Consider the following 18,577-nt stretch of genomic DNA (forward strand, 5'->3'; position numbering starts at 1 on the left):
TATTTATTTATTTTCACACTAATGATATATTAATGATATTTTATATATATATAATTCATTTCATGTCGTCTTTATTAAGGACACAAGTGCTGACGGATGTTACACAGTTAAAAACTAGAAACTAAAATCTTTCTAGGGGCCGGATTAAAATATTCCGAGGGCCACATCTTGCTCCTGGGGCCACAAATGCCCAGGTCTGGCTTAAGGGCAAACACAAAAAAAATAAATAATAATAATTAAAATATATATATATAAATATTACTTGGCATGTTTGGCGGGCCGGATTATAAAGACAAAAGGGCTGTATGTGGCCCGCGGGCCGTAGATTGCCCTGGTCTGATCTACCACCAGCTCGACCCCTCCACCTGAAGACCACCAGCTCGACCCCTCCACCTGAAGACCACCAGCTCGACCCCTCCACCTGAAGACCACCAGCTCGACCCCCTCCACCTGAAGACCACCAGCTCGACCCCTCCACCTGAAGACCACCAGCTCGACCCCTCCACCTGAAGACCACCAGCTCGACCCCTCCACCTGAAGACCACCAGCTCGACCCCTCCACCTGAAGACCACCAGCTCGACCCCTCCACCTGAAGACCACCAGCTCGACCCCTCCACCTGAAGACCACCAGCTCGACCCCTCCACCTGAAGACCACCAGCTCGACCCCTCCACCTGAAGACCACCAGCTCGACCCCTCCACCTGAAGACCACCAGCTCGACCCCTCCACCTGAAGACCACCAGCTCGACCCCTCCACCTGAAGACCACCAGCTCGACCCCTCCACCTGAAGACCACCAGCTCGACCCCTCCACCTGAAGACCACCAGCTCGACCCCTCCACCTGAAGACCACCAGCTCGACCCCTCCACCTGAAGACCACCAGCTCGACCCCTCCACCTGAAGACCACCAGCTCGACTCCTCCACCTGAAGACCACCAGCTCGACCCCTCCACCTGAAGACCACCAGCTCGACCCCTCCACCTGAAGACCACCAGCTCGACCCCTCCACCTGAAGACCACCAGCTCGACCCCTCCACCTGAAGACCACCAGCTCGACCCCTCCACCTGAAGACCACCAGCTCGACCCCTCCACCTGAAGACCACCAGCTCGACCCCTCCACCTGAAGACCACCAGCTCGACCCCTCCACCTGAAGACCACCAGCTCGACCCCTCCACCTGAAGACCACCAGCTCGACCCCTCCACCTGAAGACCACCAGCTCGACCCCTCCACCTGAAGACCACCAGCTCGACCCCTCCACCTGAAGACCACCAGCTCGACCCCTCCACCTGAAGACCACCAGCTCGACCCCTCCACCTGAAGACCACCAGCTCGACCCCTCCACCTGAAGACCACCAGCTCGACCCCTCCACCTGAAGACCACCAGCTCGACCCCTCCACCTGAAGACCACCAGCTCGACCCCTCCACCTGAAGACCACCAGCTCGACCCCTCCACCTGAAGACCACCAGCTCGACCCCTCCACCTGAAGACCACCAGCTCGACCCCTCCACCTGAAGACCACCAGCTCGACCCCTCCACCTGAAGACCACCAGCTCGACCCCTCCACCTGAAGACCACCAGCTCGACCCCTCCACCTGAAGACCACCAGCTCGACCCCTCCACCTGAAGACCACCAGCTCGACCCCTCCACCTGAAGACCACCAGCTCGACCCCTCCACCTGAAGACCACCAGCTCGACCCCTCCACCTGAAGACCACCAGCTCGACCCCTCCACCTGAAGACCACCAGCTCGACCCCTCCACCTGAAGACCACCAGCTCGACCCCTCCACCTGAAGACCACCAGCTCGACCCCTCCACCTGAAGACCACCAGCTCGACCCCTCCACCTGAAGACCACCAGCTCGACCCCTCCACCTGAAGACCACCAGCTCGACCCCTCCACCTGAAGACCACCAGCTCGACCCCTCCACCTGAAGACCACCAGCTCGACCCCTCCACCTGAAGACCACCAGCTCGACCCCTCCACCTGAAGACCACCAGCTCGACCCCTCCACCTGAAGACCACCAGCTCGACCCCTCCACCTGAAGACCACCAGCTCGACCCCTCCACCTGAAGACCACCAGCTCGACCCCTCCACCTGAAGACCACCAGCTCGACCCCTCCACCTGAAGACCACCAGCTCGACCCCTCCACCTGAAGACCACCAGCTCGACCCCTCCACCTGAAGACCACCAGCTCGACCCCTCCACCTGAAGACCACCAGCTCGACCCCTCCACCTGAAGACCACCAGCTCGACCCCTCCACCTGAAGACCACCAGCTCGACCCCTCCACCTGAAGACCACCAGCTCGACCCCTCCACCTGAAGACCACCAGCTCGACCCCTCCACCTGAAGACCACCAGCTCGACCCCTCCACCTGAAGACCACCAGCTCGACCCCTCCACCTGAAGACCACCAGCTCGACCCCTCCACCTGAAGACCACCAGCTCGACCCCTCCACCTGAAGACCACCAGCTCGACCCCTCCACCTGAAGACCACCAGCTCGACCCCTCCACCTGAAGACCACCAGCTCGACCCCTCCACCTGAAGACCACCAGCTCGACCCCTCCACCTGAAGACCACCAGCTCGACCCCTCCACCTGAAGACCACCAGCTCGACCCCTCCACCTGAAGACCACCAGCTCGACCCCTCCACCTGAAGACCACCAGCTCGACCCCTCCACCTGAAGACCACCAGCTCGACCCCTCCACCTGAAGACCACCAGCTCGACCCCTCCACCTGAAGACCACCAGCTCGACCCCTCCACCTGAAGACCACCAGCTCGACCCCTCCACCTGAAGACCACCAGCTCGACCCCTCCACCTGAAGACCACCAGCTCGACCCCTCCACCTGAAGACCACCAGCTCGACCCCTCCACCTGAAGACCACCAGCTCGACTCCTCCTGAAGACCACCAGCTCGACTCCTCCACCTGAAGACCACCAGCTCGACCCCTCCACCTGAAGACCACCAGCTCGACCCCTCCACCTGAAGACCACCAGCTCGACCCCTCCACCTGAAGACCACCAGCTCGACCCCTCCACCTGAAGACCACCAGCTCGACCCCTCCACCTGAAGACCACCAGCTCGACCCCTCCACCTGAAGACCACCAGCTCGACCCCTCCACCTGAAGACCACCAGCTCGACCCCTCCACCTGAAGACCACCAGCTCGACCCCTCCACCTGAAGACCACCAGCTCGACCCCTCCACCTGAAGACCACCAGCTCGACCCCTCCACCTGAAGACCACCAGCTCGACCCCTCCACCTGAAGACCACCAGCTCGACCCCTCCACCTGAAGACCACCAGCTCGACCCCTCCACCTGAAGACCACCAGCTCGACCCCTCCACCTGAAGACCACCAGCTCGACTCCTCCACCTGAAGACCACCAGCTCGACCCCTCCACCTGAAGACCACCAGCTCGACCTCTCCACCTGAAGACCACCAGCTCGACCCCTCCACCTGAAGACCACCAGCTCGACCCCTCCACCTGAAGACCACCAGCTCGACCCCTCCACCTGAAGACCACCAGCTCGACCCCTCCACCTGAAGACCACCAGCTCGACCCCTCCACCTGAAGACCACCAGCTCGACCCCTCCACCTGAACTGCTCTTTGTCTTTCACTTTCACACAGACTCAATCAGATTTCATTCATAAAGTCCAAAGAGTCAGAGCCGTTTGACCGTTTGAGTCTTCTGATGGTCACGTGACCGCGCCAGACGCGCACAAACAAAACATAATGAAAAACACAAGAGAGAGAGAGAGAGAGAGAGAGAGAGAGAGAGAGAGAGAGAGAGAGAGAGAGGGAGGGGGGGAGAGAGATGCTTTTGTCCTTTAAGTGGACCGTGCGCGGGTCTCGCGCGTGCCCGTGTGTGGGCGCGCGCACGCGGTCATCGATCAGAGGATCAATAAACAGTATCGATATCAGTGATGAGGCTTTCTTCACCCGCCGCGCGCGTCTTTTTGTCTCCAGTTTATGAACCCTTGGGCTCCTGCGCGCGCACGGAGCGTACACCTGCACGTGCACGCGCAGTGTTGTGTTCACCTTCAGCCTCCAGCGTGCGCGCGCACACCACAGCTGCACGTGCGCGAATCATCCTGCGTGATTCAAGTTAAAAGGCGCGTGCGTGCGTGTGTGCGCGCGTGCAGCCCGGCTCATCAATCATCCGCGGGTGGCGAGACGCGCGCAAACGCGGCGGACACATTCTTGCCGCTTTGTGACGCGCGTCAAGCAAAAGGACGCGATGGAGCGTTTCAAAGGTCACGTCAAAAGCAGCGATTCTCCTCCTCATCATCCTCATCCTCATCCTCATCCTCATCATCAGACAGCTCTTCCTCAGTGATGATGAAGAGGATGATGATGATGTCCACACGCGCGCGCGCGGCCACACGCACAAACACAAGAGCCACGCGCGCGGACAAAAGCGTCAGTAAAACAACAGCAGCAGCAGCGTGAAAACAACTTTGCTTGGTGTCCGGCCCGCTCTTACCTTGGGTCAAAGTGACGGCCAAAGTTAGGACCCCCAGCGCGGGCATGATCCACCGGCGCGCGTTCGGTCGCATTCCTCCGCGCGCACGCCGCAGCACACGCCGCGTCCCGAGCGGATGACTTCCAGTTCCAGCAGCGGAATCCTGCGTGAGTCATGAGAGGCTGATCCCAAACATCCAAGCCCCCCTCTCTCCCCTCTCTCTCCCCTCTTTTCTCCCTCCGTGCCCTTCCTTTGGCGCGTGCTCGTGTCCGTGTTCCGCTCGCGTTGCGCACGTGCTCCGCGGTCCCGGTCCGGTCGACACTTCGCGTTCGGTTCTTGTGGTTGGACGTTTTCTCTGCGCGGTCTGTACCTCCGCTCTGCCTCTGCTCTGCCTCTCTCCGGCTCTGGCTCTGTGTTGGCCCCTCACACACGGGCTCAGTGGCGCCCCCTCCTCCCGCGCCGTACACTACACGCCCCCCGGTCCACGCGCGCGCTGAGGGGCTCCGGCGCAAACGCTTTGTAAGAACGTTAAACCGTGACCAGAACAACAGAGAGATAAAGAGCCCGGTTTACATCATGTTCTGCCCCATGTGGCGCGTTCAGGGGGAAGCGGGGGTCTGCAGGGGTCTGTAGGGGTCTGTAGGGGTCTGCAGGGGGAAGTGGGGGTCTGCAGGGGTCTGTAGGGGTCTGCAGGGGTCTGCAGAGGGAAGCGGGGGTCTGCAGGGGTCTGCAGGGGGAAGCGGGGGTCTGCAGGGGTCTGCAGGGGTCTGTAGGGGTCTGTAGGGGTCTGTAGGGGTCTGCAGGGGTCTGCAGGGGGAAGCGGGGGTCTGCAGGGGTCTGTAGGGGTCTGTAGGGGTCTGTAGGGGTCTGCAGGGGTCTGCAGGGGGAAGCAGGGGTCTGCAGGGGTCTGCAGGGGGAAGCGGGGGTCTGCAGGGGTCTGTAGGGGTCTGTAGGGGTCTGTAGGGGTCTGCAGGGGTCTGCAGGGGGAAGCGGGGGTCTGCAGGGGTCTGCAGGGGTCTGTAGGGGTCTGTAGGGGTCTGCAGGGGTCTGTAGGGGTCTGCAGGGGTCTGCAGGGGGAAGCGGGGGTCTGCAGGGGTCTGCAGGGGGAAGCGGGGGTCTGCAGGGGTCTTCAGAGGTCTTCAGGTGTTGGAGGAAACCGCACCAGGTGAATAAAGTGACAGAAACAGGTGTAAACGGTGTGTGGACCTGAATATGGTAAAAACAGTATTTTTTATTTTTTTAATTTCATATTTAAAGAAGAAAGAAGTTGTTTCGTTTGCAGAAAGTGACAGTTGCACCTTTGAAATGAGTCTCTGAGCAGAAGTCACAGGATCAATGTTCTCTGCTTCCTCCACAAAAGGCTGCACCTGCAGCTCCTGCAGCACCTGCAGCTCCTGCACCTGCAGCTCCTGCAGCACCTGCAGCTCCTGCAGCACCTGCAGCTCCTGCAGCACCTGCAGCTCCTGCACCTGCAGCTCCTGCAGCACCTGCAGCTCCTGCAGCACCTGCAGCTCCTGCACCTGCAGCTCCTGCAGCACCTGCAGCTCCTGCACCTGCAGCTCCTGCAGCACCTGCAGCTCCTGCAGCACCTGCAGCTCCTGCACCTGCAGCTCCTGCACCTGCAGCTCCTGCAGCTCCTGCAGCTCCTGCAGCTCCTGCACCAGCTCCTGCACCTGCAGCTCCTGCACCTGCAGCTCCTGCAGCTCCTGCAGCTCCTGCAGCACCTGCAGCTCCTGCACCTGCAGCTCCTGCACCTGCAGCTCCTGCAGCTCCTGCACCTGCAGCTCCTGCACCTGCAGCTCCTGCAGCTCCTGCAGCTCCTGCACCTGCAGCTCCTGCACCTGCAGCTCCTGCAGCTCCTGCAGCACCTGCAGCTCCTGCACCTGCAGCTCCTGCCTGCAGCTCCTGCCTGCAGCTCCTGCTGCTCCTGCCTGCAGCTCCTGCCTGCAGCTCCTGCTGCTCCTGCCTGCAGCTCCTGCCTGCAGCTCCTGCTGCTCCTGCTAAATCTGGAGATGATCCTGACATATAATAATTAAAATGAACACAATCAGACTCGTTACCGTGAAACGTACAATAATGATCAGAAAAAAAAAAAAAAAAGAATAATTCCATCCATCTTCTTCTGCTTTATCCGGGGCCGGGTCGCTGGGGCAACAGTCAAAGCAGGGACTCCCAGACTTCCTCCTCCCCAGACACTTCCTCCAGCTCCTCCGGGAGGATCCTGAGGAGCCTCTGCCCTGTGGGACATGCCTGAAACAGGCGCCCAGGAGGCTCCGGAACAGACGCCCGAGCCACCTCAGCTGGAGGAACAGCGGCTCTACTCCGAGCTCCCCCTGTGTGACTGAGCTCCTCCCCCTATTTCTAAGGGAGCGCCCAGCCACCCAGCGGAGGAAACTCAGTCAGGGTGAGGGTGTGTGCGATGGGGGAGTCACATCCTCAGGCCGTTACTGTAATAAAAAGAGCTCGTCCATAAACACGCATGAATATTTAAAGAGTCTGACTCATGTCTGAACCTCCTCGTGACGTCCACAATCTGCTGACGTGTGTTTAAACTCTTAACTCACTTAGACGACTTCACAAACATCGTTAGACGCTGAAAACACGTGTTCAAAGTGTCATATCTCAGTCATAAGGAACACATTATATATCATACATATATATTTTGGGTTGTTTTAAGTTGCTTTGAAGTCAACTCTTGAGGAAACGTCTCAAATTGATGAAATATGACATAAAAGTGACTTTACTGTATCCGTGGAAACACTTTATTTGTACCAAGCTGAAGACAAGTTTCCAGTTTCATAACAATACGAAAAGTTCATTAAACTGACAAAAGGTCCAGTTTCCTCTGGTGGTTTGGTTTGTCCTGCTCCTGGGTTACAGCGCCCCCTTCAGGTCCGACCACTCACTCAACTCAAAGGCACTTCAGATAAATATATTTTGAAAAATGTTATCACAGCATTTTTTAAGTTTATAATTTCAGTTCCTCCTGCGACGAGTTGGCCTCTGTCCAGGGTGTGCCCCGCCTCAGGCCCGAAGTCACTGGGATAGGCTCCGGTCACCCGCGAGCCCGAAAGAGAACAAGCGGTAGAAAATGGATGTTCCTTTTTGTAATTGATGACATTACAGTAGGAAATTACCCAGCAACCACTGGGCCAAAACTCATGTGATGTCACAATTGTTTTATTTAACAAATAAATATATATCTTTTTTGTTGAATCAATGTTTAGAGTCAAAAAAGTTGTTTCTTTGTGTAAATTCTGCATAAACTCTGACTGGAATGACTGTCCCTGGTGTGATGTCACTTCCTGTCATTTTCTACAGACAAAGGCCACATTTTTTTTATTTTAACGCCACTTTTTCCTCTCAAACCACAGTTTCCAGAGCAATTTTATTCACGTAAACTGTCGGGAAAACACTCTGAAATGTGAGGTGAATGTTTTATTTTATTTAGATTTCAGAAAGTTTTGACAAAAACGTATAATAAAAAAATAATACTGTGTTTTTGATGCAAATGATGCTAAATAAATGGCCCAGTAAAATAGTAATATAAAAGACTCATGTACTTCAGCACTAGAGTTGGATGGGTGTTTTTGAAATGTGGCGCTGTACTGCCCTCTGATGGACGCTGTTGTGAACTGCAGGGTTAATAATACAGAGCAAAGATGTGGTCAAAATATTGAACATATAAAGTTTTTACTTTTACCAGTTAATGAGGAATAATTATGTGCATAATTAAGTCTTTGCACATTCACTCTTTAAAGTTGCTCTGTGTAACTTTTCTGATGGAGGAAGTCATTGGCCTGTTTCCATGGAGCTGTTATCACTTTACCTGGAATTGTAGAAACGGTTTCAAAAGTTTTCAAAGAATTTCAGACTCTTTTTTTTGCCCTCTAGAATGTTACTTAAAATGTTATTTAAAAAAAACTATAATTGCTTTTTATATATTAAAAAAAAAAAAAAAAAAAAAATATATATATATATATATATATATATATTAGATTTTTAGCCCGTAGGCTTTAGTCAGACTTGTATTTTAGTGTCACATAGTGTTGAAACTAAAATAATTAAAGACCTAAAGAAAGTAATTAATCTATTAAAACGCTGCACCCACAATAAGAGCACGTGTTTTATGAGATATTGCAAGATAATTAATAAAGACGGTGCACCTTTAGATAAGTGCACGTGTGAGGCCCTGTGTTTAAGTGCACATGTGAGGCCCTGTGTTTAAGTGCACATGTGAGGCCCTGTGTTTAAGTGCACGTGTGAGGCCCTGTGTTTAAGTGCACATGTGAGGCCCTGTGTTTAAGTGCACATGTGAGGCCCTGTGTTTAAGTGCACGTGTGAGGCCCTGTGTTTAAGTGCACATGTGAGGCCCTGTGTTTAAGTGCACGTGTGAGGCCCTGTGTTTAAGTGCACGTGTGAGGCCCTGTGTTTAAGTGCACGTGTGAGGCCCTGTGTTTAAGTGCACGTGTGAGGCCCTGTGTTTAAGTGCACGTGTGAGGCCCTGTGTTTAAGTGCACATGTGAGGCCCTGTGTTTAAGTGCACGTGTGAGGCCCTGTGTTTAAGTGCACATGTGAGGCCCTGTGTTTAAGTGCACATGTGAGGCCCTGTGTTTAAGTGCACGTGTGAGGCCCTGTGTTTAAGTGCACGTGTGAGGCCCTGTGTTTAAGTGCACATGTGAGGCCCTGTGTTTAAGTGCACGTGTGAGGCCCTGTGTTTAAGTGCACGTGTGAGGCCCTGTGTTTAAGTGCACGTGTGAGGCCCTGTGTTTAAGTGCACGTGTGAGGCCCTGTGTTTAAGTGCACGTGTGAGGCCCTGTGTTTAAGTGCACGTTTGAGGCCCTGTGTTTAAGTGCACGTGTGAGGCCCTGTGTTTAAGTGCACATGTGAGGCCCTGTGTTTAAGTGCACGTGTGAGGCCCTGTGTTTAAGTGCACGTGTGAGGCCCTGTGTTTAAGTGCACGTGTGAGGCCCTGTGTTTAAGTGCACGTGTGAGGCCCTGTGTTTAAGTGCACGTGTGAGGCCCTGTGTTTAAGTGCACGTGTGAGGCCCTGTGTTTAAGTGCACGTGTGAGGCCCTGTGTTTAAGTGCACGTTTGAGGCCCTGTGTTTAAGTGCACGTTTGAGGCCCTGTGTTTAAGTGCACGTGTGAGGCCCTGTGTTTAAGTGCACGTTTGAGGCCCTGTGTTTAAGTGCACGTTTGAGGCCCTGTGTTTAAGTGCATGTTTGAGGCCCTGTGTTTAAGTGCACGTGTGAGGCCCTGTGTTTAAGTGCACGTGTGAGGCCCTGTGTTTAAGTGCACATGTGAGGCCCTGTGTTTAAGTGCACGTGTGAGGCCCTGTGTTTAAGTGCACATGTGAGGCCCTGTGTTTAAGTGCACGTGTGAGGCCCTGTGTTTAAGTGCAGGTGTGAGGCCCTGTGTTTAAGTGCACATGTGAGGCCCTGTGTTTAAGTGCACGTGTGAGGCCCTGTGTTTAAGTGCACGTGTGAGGCCCTGTGTTTAAGTGCACGTTTGAGGCCCTGTGTTTAAGTGCACGTGTGAGGCCCTGTGTTTAAGTGCACATGTGAGGCCCTGTGTTTAAGTGCACGTTTGAGGCCCTGTGTTTAAGTGCACGTGTGAGGCCCTGTGTTTAAGTGCACGTTTGAGGCCCTGTGTTTAAGTGCACGTTTGAGGCCCTGTGTTTAAGTGCATGTGTGAGGCCCTGTGTTTAAGTGCACGTGTGAGGCCCTGTGTTTAAGTGCACGTGTGAGGCCCTGTGTTTAAGTGCACGTTTGAGGCCCTGTGCACGTTTGTTGTGGTTCAGTTTGTTTATAAGAAATGTCTTGATTAAATATGAGAGTGTAACTTTATTTCAAACTACTTTACGGTAAATCCTTCATTAATAGAAGTATATGTGATAAATAAACATGAATACTGCAGTTAAAGTACATAAACATAAAGAGATGTATTTCTTTGTCACTGTTGTCACTCTAAAAGATACAATAACAGGACTTAGTGCATGAGAAAGCATAAAAACAGCAGGTAAATAGTTATTTTAGGCTGTATTTAGTCAAATGTTGTGGTTTTTGTGATTTAAATTTTGCGTGTGATGTTAGTGGGGCTGAAGCAAAATAAGTATTACTATTATTATGTTGTTGTTTTTTTTTACCTTTAAGCTCAAACTAAAGAAAACTAATCTTTGGCTTCCGTACTTTCTGGAATCATCCGTGGCATAAGATTGTTTGAGACGTTTCATCCGCTCCAGACTTTGTTGCGGTGACAGGCCCGCCGTTTGCCCCGAGGCGGCCGCGGCTACGGGGGAAGTGTGTGTGGGGGGGTTTGACACGTTGAAGGGGGGTTTGTGACGAGAAGGCGAAATAAGCGACAGACGTCAAATGAACTCAGATGCATGTTTATTAAGGTCAACAACTCAACTTTATTCGAACAGAAGCCAAAAAACAACGTAACGACACTTTCATGAGAAGAAAAGAAAAAAATGTCGACCTCCGTGACATCATCATCGTGAGCCGAAGTTTACAGAGGAACAGACAGCTGCGCTCCGGCGTGGACAGGACCAACGGAAGACTTCAGTCAAACGCTCAAAACGTGGACTATGGTCGTATGGAGCTAACACGGGGCTAACGCCGAGCCAACACGGGGCTAACATGGAGCTAACGCGGTGCGAAAAATGGAACTAACACGGCGCTGACATGGCGCAAACATGGAGCTAACATGGCGGTAACATGGAGCCGACGTGGAGCTAAGATAGCGCTAACATGGAGCAAATATGGAGCCGATGTGGAGCTAACATGGAGCTAACAGAGATGGACTGCGCTGCAAAAACCCAGCATCTGTAATAAAATGACTGAATTCGTAGTATTTAACTTAAAGGACACACATTCTGCATCATTTGTACGGTTCTTGGCCTTTGAAGACACTTTTGAGAACCTTTTCTTTGGCGTCTCAACGTTTAGAGCTTAAAAGAGGCATTCCCTCATAAGGATTCGATGTTAGCGCTCCATCTACTGGAAGCGGAGGGATTAATAACCTAGCAGACAAAAACTAGCTTCCCCCGACATTCTAACGTCGCCAGAAACGCTCCGAACGAGTCTGGGGATGATTTATGGACGTAAAAAACACCACAAGAGACCTCAAACTTTGATATGTCACAAATCTGGGACATTTAAAACTGGGAGTCTTTGTGAGGCTCAGGACTTCGAAAACAGGACGAATGAAAAGTGTGAACGTTAGAACATGTTTAAAAGCTTAAAAAAGTCAGTTTGTTTGCATAATATGTGTCCTTTAAGGGGTAACAACTTCAGATGAACTTATTGAAACGACATTTTTAACTATTTTTCTCGGTTGGTATAAATTTTGAGCTCAAATTCAAGCCGGTGGAACACGTCCAGTTTCCAAAGCAGATAAATGGAAAGAAGAAACCAGCAGCAGGTCTAATAATATGAAAATCTATTCAAATGTGCTAAAAAAATCCAGTTTTTCGTAGTGATTTTTACCTGACGTAGATGCAGTTTTTTGCAGCGCGGCAGGGGGCGCTCACCCACACCAGGGCATGGACATGGGCGGGGCCCGCGTGCATAATTCCGGTACAGGAGAGTGTCTTTGTACGATCGCCGCCGCCGCAAGCTCAAAACACAAGAACAAATCCAAAACGACCTCAGCCGCGGAAGAGGAGCCGCTACTTTGGGCATGAGGCAGGTCGAAGGTAGTAAGTGTATTCCGTGATCTTTCTCCGTGCATTTAGTTTTTTTTTAAGTACATATACCTTCAAAAACATACGAGATATTTAGCTGGAGAAAGATGACGCGACACAGTACATTTATCCAACAGCAATTGGACCTATTTTTCGATGATTATGGAAATGACAAAGTAGCGCCCGTTCTGCGACGAGCGAAACGAAACACGAGCGTCGCTTTGTTTCCCGCGCGTTCATCGCCGTTTTTTTCAGACTCCAACGGGTTTAATACTGAGCGAAATGATCCGGTTTGAGTTTTTTCGTTTGCGATTTGCGGTTGCGCGATGACCTGCGGGGCGGGGCCACCGTAGCACAGGAGCATCTGTAAATGCATCACTATGTACATGAACTCAAAATACAAAAGAACCAAAGAGGAAAAGATAACACTAAACGTCTAACCTTCAAGTTTCGGGATTTCTAAACTCAAAAAAAGAATGATTGACTTGAAAATGACAAAAACACAATTCAAAATGTCTAGAACACATGAGCGATGAGTGAAGCGCCGGCCGCTTTGGAGCGATGATCGCCCGACTTTGACTGATTCGATTTGAGGGAAAACGTGATTGTTTTTGTCTGGTTGAATGTCCCATACTTGGTTTGTTCCGCCTTTGAAAATATAAAATGGGCACCTTGGCATTGGTCACATTTTGGACGCTATTTTGGAAAGTTGGAGACTAAAGGGGGCGGGGCTTCTGACACAGGTTCTTTTCATAGAGCTTTGGTCATGTGTCCAACGTTCAGACAGAAACACGGACAAAAAACGTTTTATAAAGTCGCATGGAACGAAAGATGGACGGTTCTTCATCTGCCTGGAAGAACTGGTTCTACTCCTGAAGAACTGATTCTCCTCTTGAAGAACCGGTTCTCCTCCTGAAGAACCGGTTCTCCTCCTGAGTGGCTCCAGCTCCACTGTCTCTCTCGTCCGTCTGAGGGAGTCAGATCTCTCCTTCATGTGGAACTCCTCCAGGTTTATACTTTTTTCCAAAGAGGTTTTTTTGTAGTTTTTATTGGCCGAGAAGAAGGGTCTAAGGACAGAGGACTCTGGGACATTTGTCTAAGGACACGGGACCCTGGGACATTTGTCTAAGGACAGGGGACCCTGGGATATTTGTCCAAGGACACGAGACCCTGGGACATTTGTCTAAGGACACAGGACCCTGGGACATTTGTCTAAGGACACGAGACCCTGGGACATTTGTCTAAGGACACAAGACCCTGGGACATTTGTCTAAGGACACGAGACCCTGGGACATTTGTCTAAGGACACAGGACCCTGGGACATTTGTCTAAGGACACGAGACCCTGGGACATTTGTCTAAGGACACAAGACCCTGGGACATTTGTCTAAGGACACGAGACCCTGGGACATTTGTCTAAGGACAGACAACTCTGGGACATTTGTCTAGGGAAACGGGACCCTGGGACATTTGTCTAAGGACAGACGACTCTGGAACATTTGTCTAGGGACACGGGACCCTGGGACATTTGTCTAAGGACACGAGACCCTGGGACATTTGTCTAAGGACACAGGACCCTGGGACATTTGTCTAAGGACACAAGACCCTGGGACATTTGTCTAAGGACACAAGACCCTGGGACATTTGTCTAAGGACACGGGACCCTGGGACATCTCCAAGTCCCTATGAACAGTGTTGAATCTGTTTTTCACTGTCGCCCCTCAAGGCTGATGTGATTTTGGGCGTTATAAAAATAAGAATTGAATTGAATTGAATTGAATTGAAGTGAAAGTCTGGCGATACGAACCTGTCGCTACGTCTCAATCTTCTACACATCATGCAACCGTCATGCTGTTCACACGTTAATTACGACATACAGGTAAATACAGGCCTGGGACGGGTTCGGTCGAGGCTCACGCACAGCGAGCTCTTCCACGGCGGGACGAAAGACTCGGACATGATCGTGGGACGGCGACGCCCTTCAGCTACGGTACAGAGCCCAATCCAAACTGTCCTACAAAACTACTGCTCCTGCATAGACCAAGTATCTACAGCTATACTTCTACATGGAAATGAAACAACGGAACGACTCGAAACGTTATACAAATTCTACGATGGGAAAAACAAAACTGAACTTAGCTTATCATTGCAGAGTTACATTCCTGACATTATTACGCATTCAACTATTCGGCAGAACAACCGAGAAAAAGTAGTATTTAAAGAAAAAACTGTTGGTGGAATAAGCATTTATTATTTGTTTGGTGCTGTTTCTCGTTGCGTGAACACTTATGCTAACGCTCTTGATGCTGAATCTCGTTGCGTGAACACTTATGCTAACGCTCTTGATGCTGTTTCTCGTTGCGTGAACACGTATGCTAACGCTCTTGATGCTGATTCTCGTTGCGTGAACACTTACGCTAACGCTCTTGATGCTGTTTCTCGTCGCGTGAACATGTATGCTAACGCTCTTGATGCTGATTCTTGTTGCGTGAACACGTATGCTAACGCTCTTGATGCTGATCCTCGTTGCGTGAACACGTATGCTAACGCTCTTGATGCGTCGGCGAACTGGCTGGCAACGGACAGAAATGCAGCGTGTTGAAATAAAAAGTAGCAGCGCAGCCGTTAGCAACATGTCGCTGACTGGTTGGTGCGAAGCGAAAGCCGTTTTAAAATCGCGCAAACGGAGGGCGCGAGTCGGGCAACGAGGCGCAGACGTGAGAAAGGTGTGATGACGTTCTCGCTGCGACGGAGAGCGACAAAACCGGCGTCTTTTTTCCTCGATGTTCACCGCCTTTTTGTCGTGATAAGCCCCGCCTCTTCATAGTGTCATTTCGCCGTAACAAGCAGCAGATTGTCATTTATGTGTTTTTTATTTTTGAAAAGTGGCTACGAGACCTTTTAAAACTTTTTTTTTTTCAAACAATCTCAACTAAGTACAGAGATGTGGGCGGGGACGAATCAAAACACGACTTTGAGTAAACAAATGACGAGGAAACGACGCTGGTTTTGCGCGTAACATGTCCCTTTTATATCAATATTGCATAAACGAGCACTTGATAAACGTTACCTACAGTTAAGCTAGTGCCGTCGGGACTATCCGTAGCCGCTTCGCTTCGTGCCGTCCTCGCTAGCTCCCTCCGCGGACTCGCCGACGAGCGCGGCGGCATTGATTGCGGCGAGCCCCGGGGGAATGCCAATGAAAGGAGGTGGAGCCGGGGTGAAGGTTGCCCCGGGAACGCAGACACCGTGATTGATTAAAGGACCCAGCGCCGTGGAAGTGCTCGGCCCCAAAATCGGGACAGAAAAGGACGTTTTAAGTTCCCGAACGACTTTCCGGCGAATCACCGCGACTCCGTCTTGGCCGCGCGCCCGTCTGGGGGACTTTCACCTTGGCGCGAGCTCAGTCTGGGGCCCTCAGACTCTTAGTTAGATTGCAATCAATTTACGAGACAGGGGCCAGGAGTGAATGAGCGTTTGGCGAGGCGGAGCTGTGGCCTGAATGAAACGCAGATCGCTTATGGGAATCTGTGGCCGAAGTGGTTGATGATAAAAGCGTGAACAATAAAGAGAAATAATATGGAAAAGGTAAAGCCAGATGTGTTTTCATAACGCTTAGTGACGCTGGGGACTGTAGACACGAGTATGAAGCGCATATCAAGTGTATCTTTATTATGTTTGTGTACGGAAGACCCTCTATGCCGAAAAGTATACATTAATGTGGAAAGTAATTTGTGCCAAAAATAGTGTATGGAGATAGATTTGTTCCAAAAAGGAATAAATGCCACTTGACTTCAAATAATTTCGTTGCATAAATGTGTTACTTTCCGTTCTCAATCCAAATGAAAAAAAAGGGGTCAATTTATGGCCGCATACGATTTTTTTTTGTTTTTTTCAACCACATTATCTAAATTGAAAATAAAAGGAAGTAGAAATGTATGTTGTTTCTTTTTGTCCCTAGCGCTACTGTAAACCTAGCCACTCATCCTGAGGCATGAAAACAAAAGACTAAAAGGACTGGACAAAAAAACTAAAATGACATCAAATTTGGTCCTGATGGCACGTAAGACAGCACGACTCAAACGGAATCCTCTAAAAGTTTGTACGATAACGTTTTGGGGTTATTACCATTTTAGTCAGCTTTTAGTCCGCTGTATTTGACGGAAAATGTAGTGAAAAATGGGTGAAAGGTGAAGATAAAGTGAGATATGATCCTGGGATGGCTACGCACTTAATTACTACCCAACACAAAAACAAAACTACTAATCCTGCATAGAATAAAGAATCAAAAAAGTTACAGCATTAAAGTAATCTAGTCTAAAATGTCAAATTAAATGATGAAATTACGGACATATTGAGCATTAAACAAACTGAAAACAAGTCAGCAAACAAAATACTGGAAAAAAAACTGAATTATAGATCAAATTACCAAATCAGATTGTATTATAACTGGTTACGGGAGCTCATTTTCACTGCGTATTGTATCAAAAAACCAACAACAACGTGTTTGAGTGGAGTCCTCCATACTTTTTGGCGATTAATCGAACATTTAGACGCACAAAAACACCCTTGACCGAGTGGGCGCGGAGCAGACGTGGGGCGGCTCCCGACGGCAGCGAGAGATTTAAATTCCAGTCGCCGGACCGTATCGCCGCGGTAACGCCGGGAGGTTCTGCCAAAGGCGCCCGTTCTCCGCGCTCGGACGTCGATACGAGCCGTTGGGACCGATCGCTGGATGATACAATTCTGGATGCTACAATTGTACGTTATTAAAGAAGAAGAAGAAGAAGAAGTGATAGAAATAAAAAAGGAAACACTGACTAAAATGAGGCAATGCAGCTAAATGTCGCTAACGTCAAAGAAGAAGAAAATCGGATGGATAGACACTGTAAACTCGTAACACTGAACGGTAACATATTGTAAAACTACATTTCTCTCACAAGCCCCTCCCCCCCAGAAAAAAAAAAACGTTTTAAAAAAGGAAAAAAACTAAAAAACTAAAATTAAGATTGAAACAACTTTTCAAACATTCTTCGTACAAATATTTGCAGTTAAGGTTTAGTTTCCAACGTGGTTATTTTTACACTCCAGACATTGACATTTTTCAACTCTGCATTTCCACGCACGTAATAAAACAGGCAGGCGTTTGTTTTGAGTATATGCCGTTCACGCACTGCAAAAAAAGAAACGTCTGTGTGACTTAAAACGACTTGAATTCAAACATTCTTATTGATTTGAGCAGATTTAACTTGATTTGATCACGTGTCGGTTCTTTCTGCGTCAGTGGAGAAGGAAAACTGCAGTTAAATTATGAATAAAAATTAAGATTTGATCTGAATGTTTTTCTTTTACTTACTTAAGACTTTTCATTTATTTATCTTATAGTATTGACTTAACTGTGAATCAAGCCTTTGTTCAGGCTTTATTACTTTAATTCAAGTTTAGTTATTATAAAGCGGTACAGAAAATGGTGCCACTTTATAATCACACTTTTATTAGCCTTAATAAAGCGTGAACAAAGACTTAATTAAAAATCAACAGTTAATTAAGAATGATTTAGGCTTAGTAACTACTTTTTTAACAATCCTAGCTCTAACTCTTTACTTCAGCAGTTACTAAAGTTCATAATGAATTAGCTCCTTGTTCATGCTTTATTAACTGTTAGCTCCTTGTTCATGCTTTATTAACTCTAAGGTGAAGTTATTGTAAGATTTTGCCAAAAAAGTTACGGGAAAAAAATGACCACTCCACTGGACACGTTGTTTTAAAATAAGAACAAAAAGGTTCAAATCAAACAATCCAAATCTAAAGTCAGGATAGTTTGAGTCCAGGTGGTTGAAACTGAAGACGTTGGTTCTTTGCAGCGCGACAAACGAGGAGCGAGCGGGAGAGGACAGAGGAGACAGAGAAAGAGACTAGACCGTATTTACAGAACACCAAACAGTTTGTGTCAAGTAAAAAGAATGCTATATACTTCTATATATATATTTATATATGTATATCGTCATCGGGGCCCGTCCGGAGCGCGAGGCGTGGAAACCAGGGCGTGCGTGAGGGTGGAAGAGGACCTCGCAAACTACCAGTGCGTTCAAATGACTGCAAAGTACTTCAGTTACTGCGGATTTGAGTAGTTTGGACTGGATGTATTTGCGTAGTAGATGTACGTTGTGTGGGTTTAAGTGAATTCAAATTAAATCGATGATCAGCTTGTTTTTTTTTCAGTTTATTTGTACTTTTTATGAAGAATTCAGACTTTGGAGGAAGAAATTTGACTATTTTTTGGATTAAATTGCGCTGATCACAAGTCTGTCTTTAAAAAGAACTAATAAAAATCACATGTATTTGTTTTTTATTATATATTTGTTTTAAAAAGACCAATCAACGTGAGCAAAAACGTTATAAAAAAAATT

At 49.5% G+C, this 18,577-nt stretch overlaps 1 protein-coding gene across 2 annotated transcripts in view; it reads right to left on the reverse strand.

The window, feature by feature from the left end:
- The window catches only part of kirrel1b (kirre like nephrin family adhesion molecule 1b), a 148,718-nt gene extending 143,999 nt beyond the window's left edge, over nucleotides 1–4,719 (reverse strand). The window contains exon 1 of one of the 2 annotated variants that reach the window (XM_072440589.1): nucleotides 4,501–4,719. In XM_072440589.1, the coding sequence (XP_072296690.1) occupies nucleotides 4,501–4,573 (73 nt within the window). In that variant the 5' untranslated portion in view covers nucleotides 4,574–4,719. The remainder of the gene's footprint in view (nucleotides 1–4,500) is intronic. The other variant, XM_072440590.1, reaches the window with a different exon arrangement.
- Nucleotides 4,720–18,577: the final 13,858 nt, after the last annotated feature.

The sequence above is a fragment of the Eucyclogobius newberryi genome, unplaced genomic scaffold (assembly GCF_026437365.1).
Source record: "Eucyclogobius newberryi isolate DKJ021-1_F unplaced genomic scaffold, fEucNew1.0.hap1 SCAF_12, whole genome shotgun sequence".
NCBI lineage: Eukaryota > Metazoa > Chordata > Actinopteri > Gobiiformes > Gobiidae > Eucyclogobius > Eucyclogobius newberryi.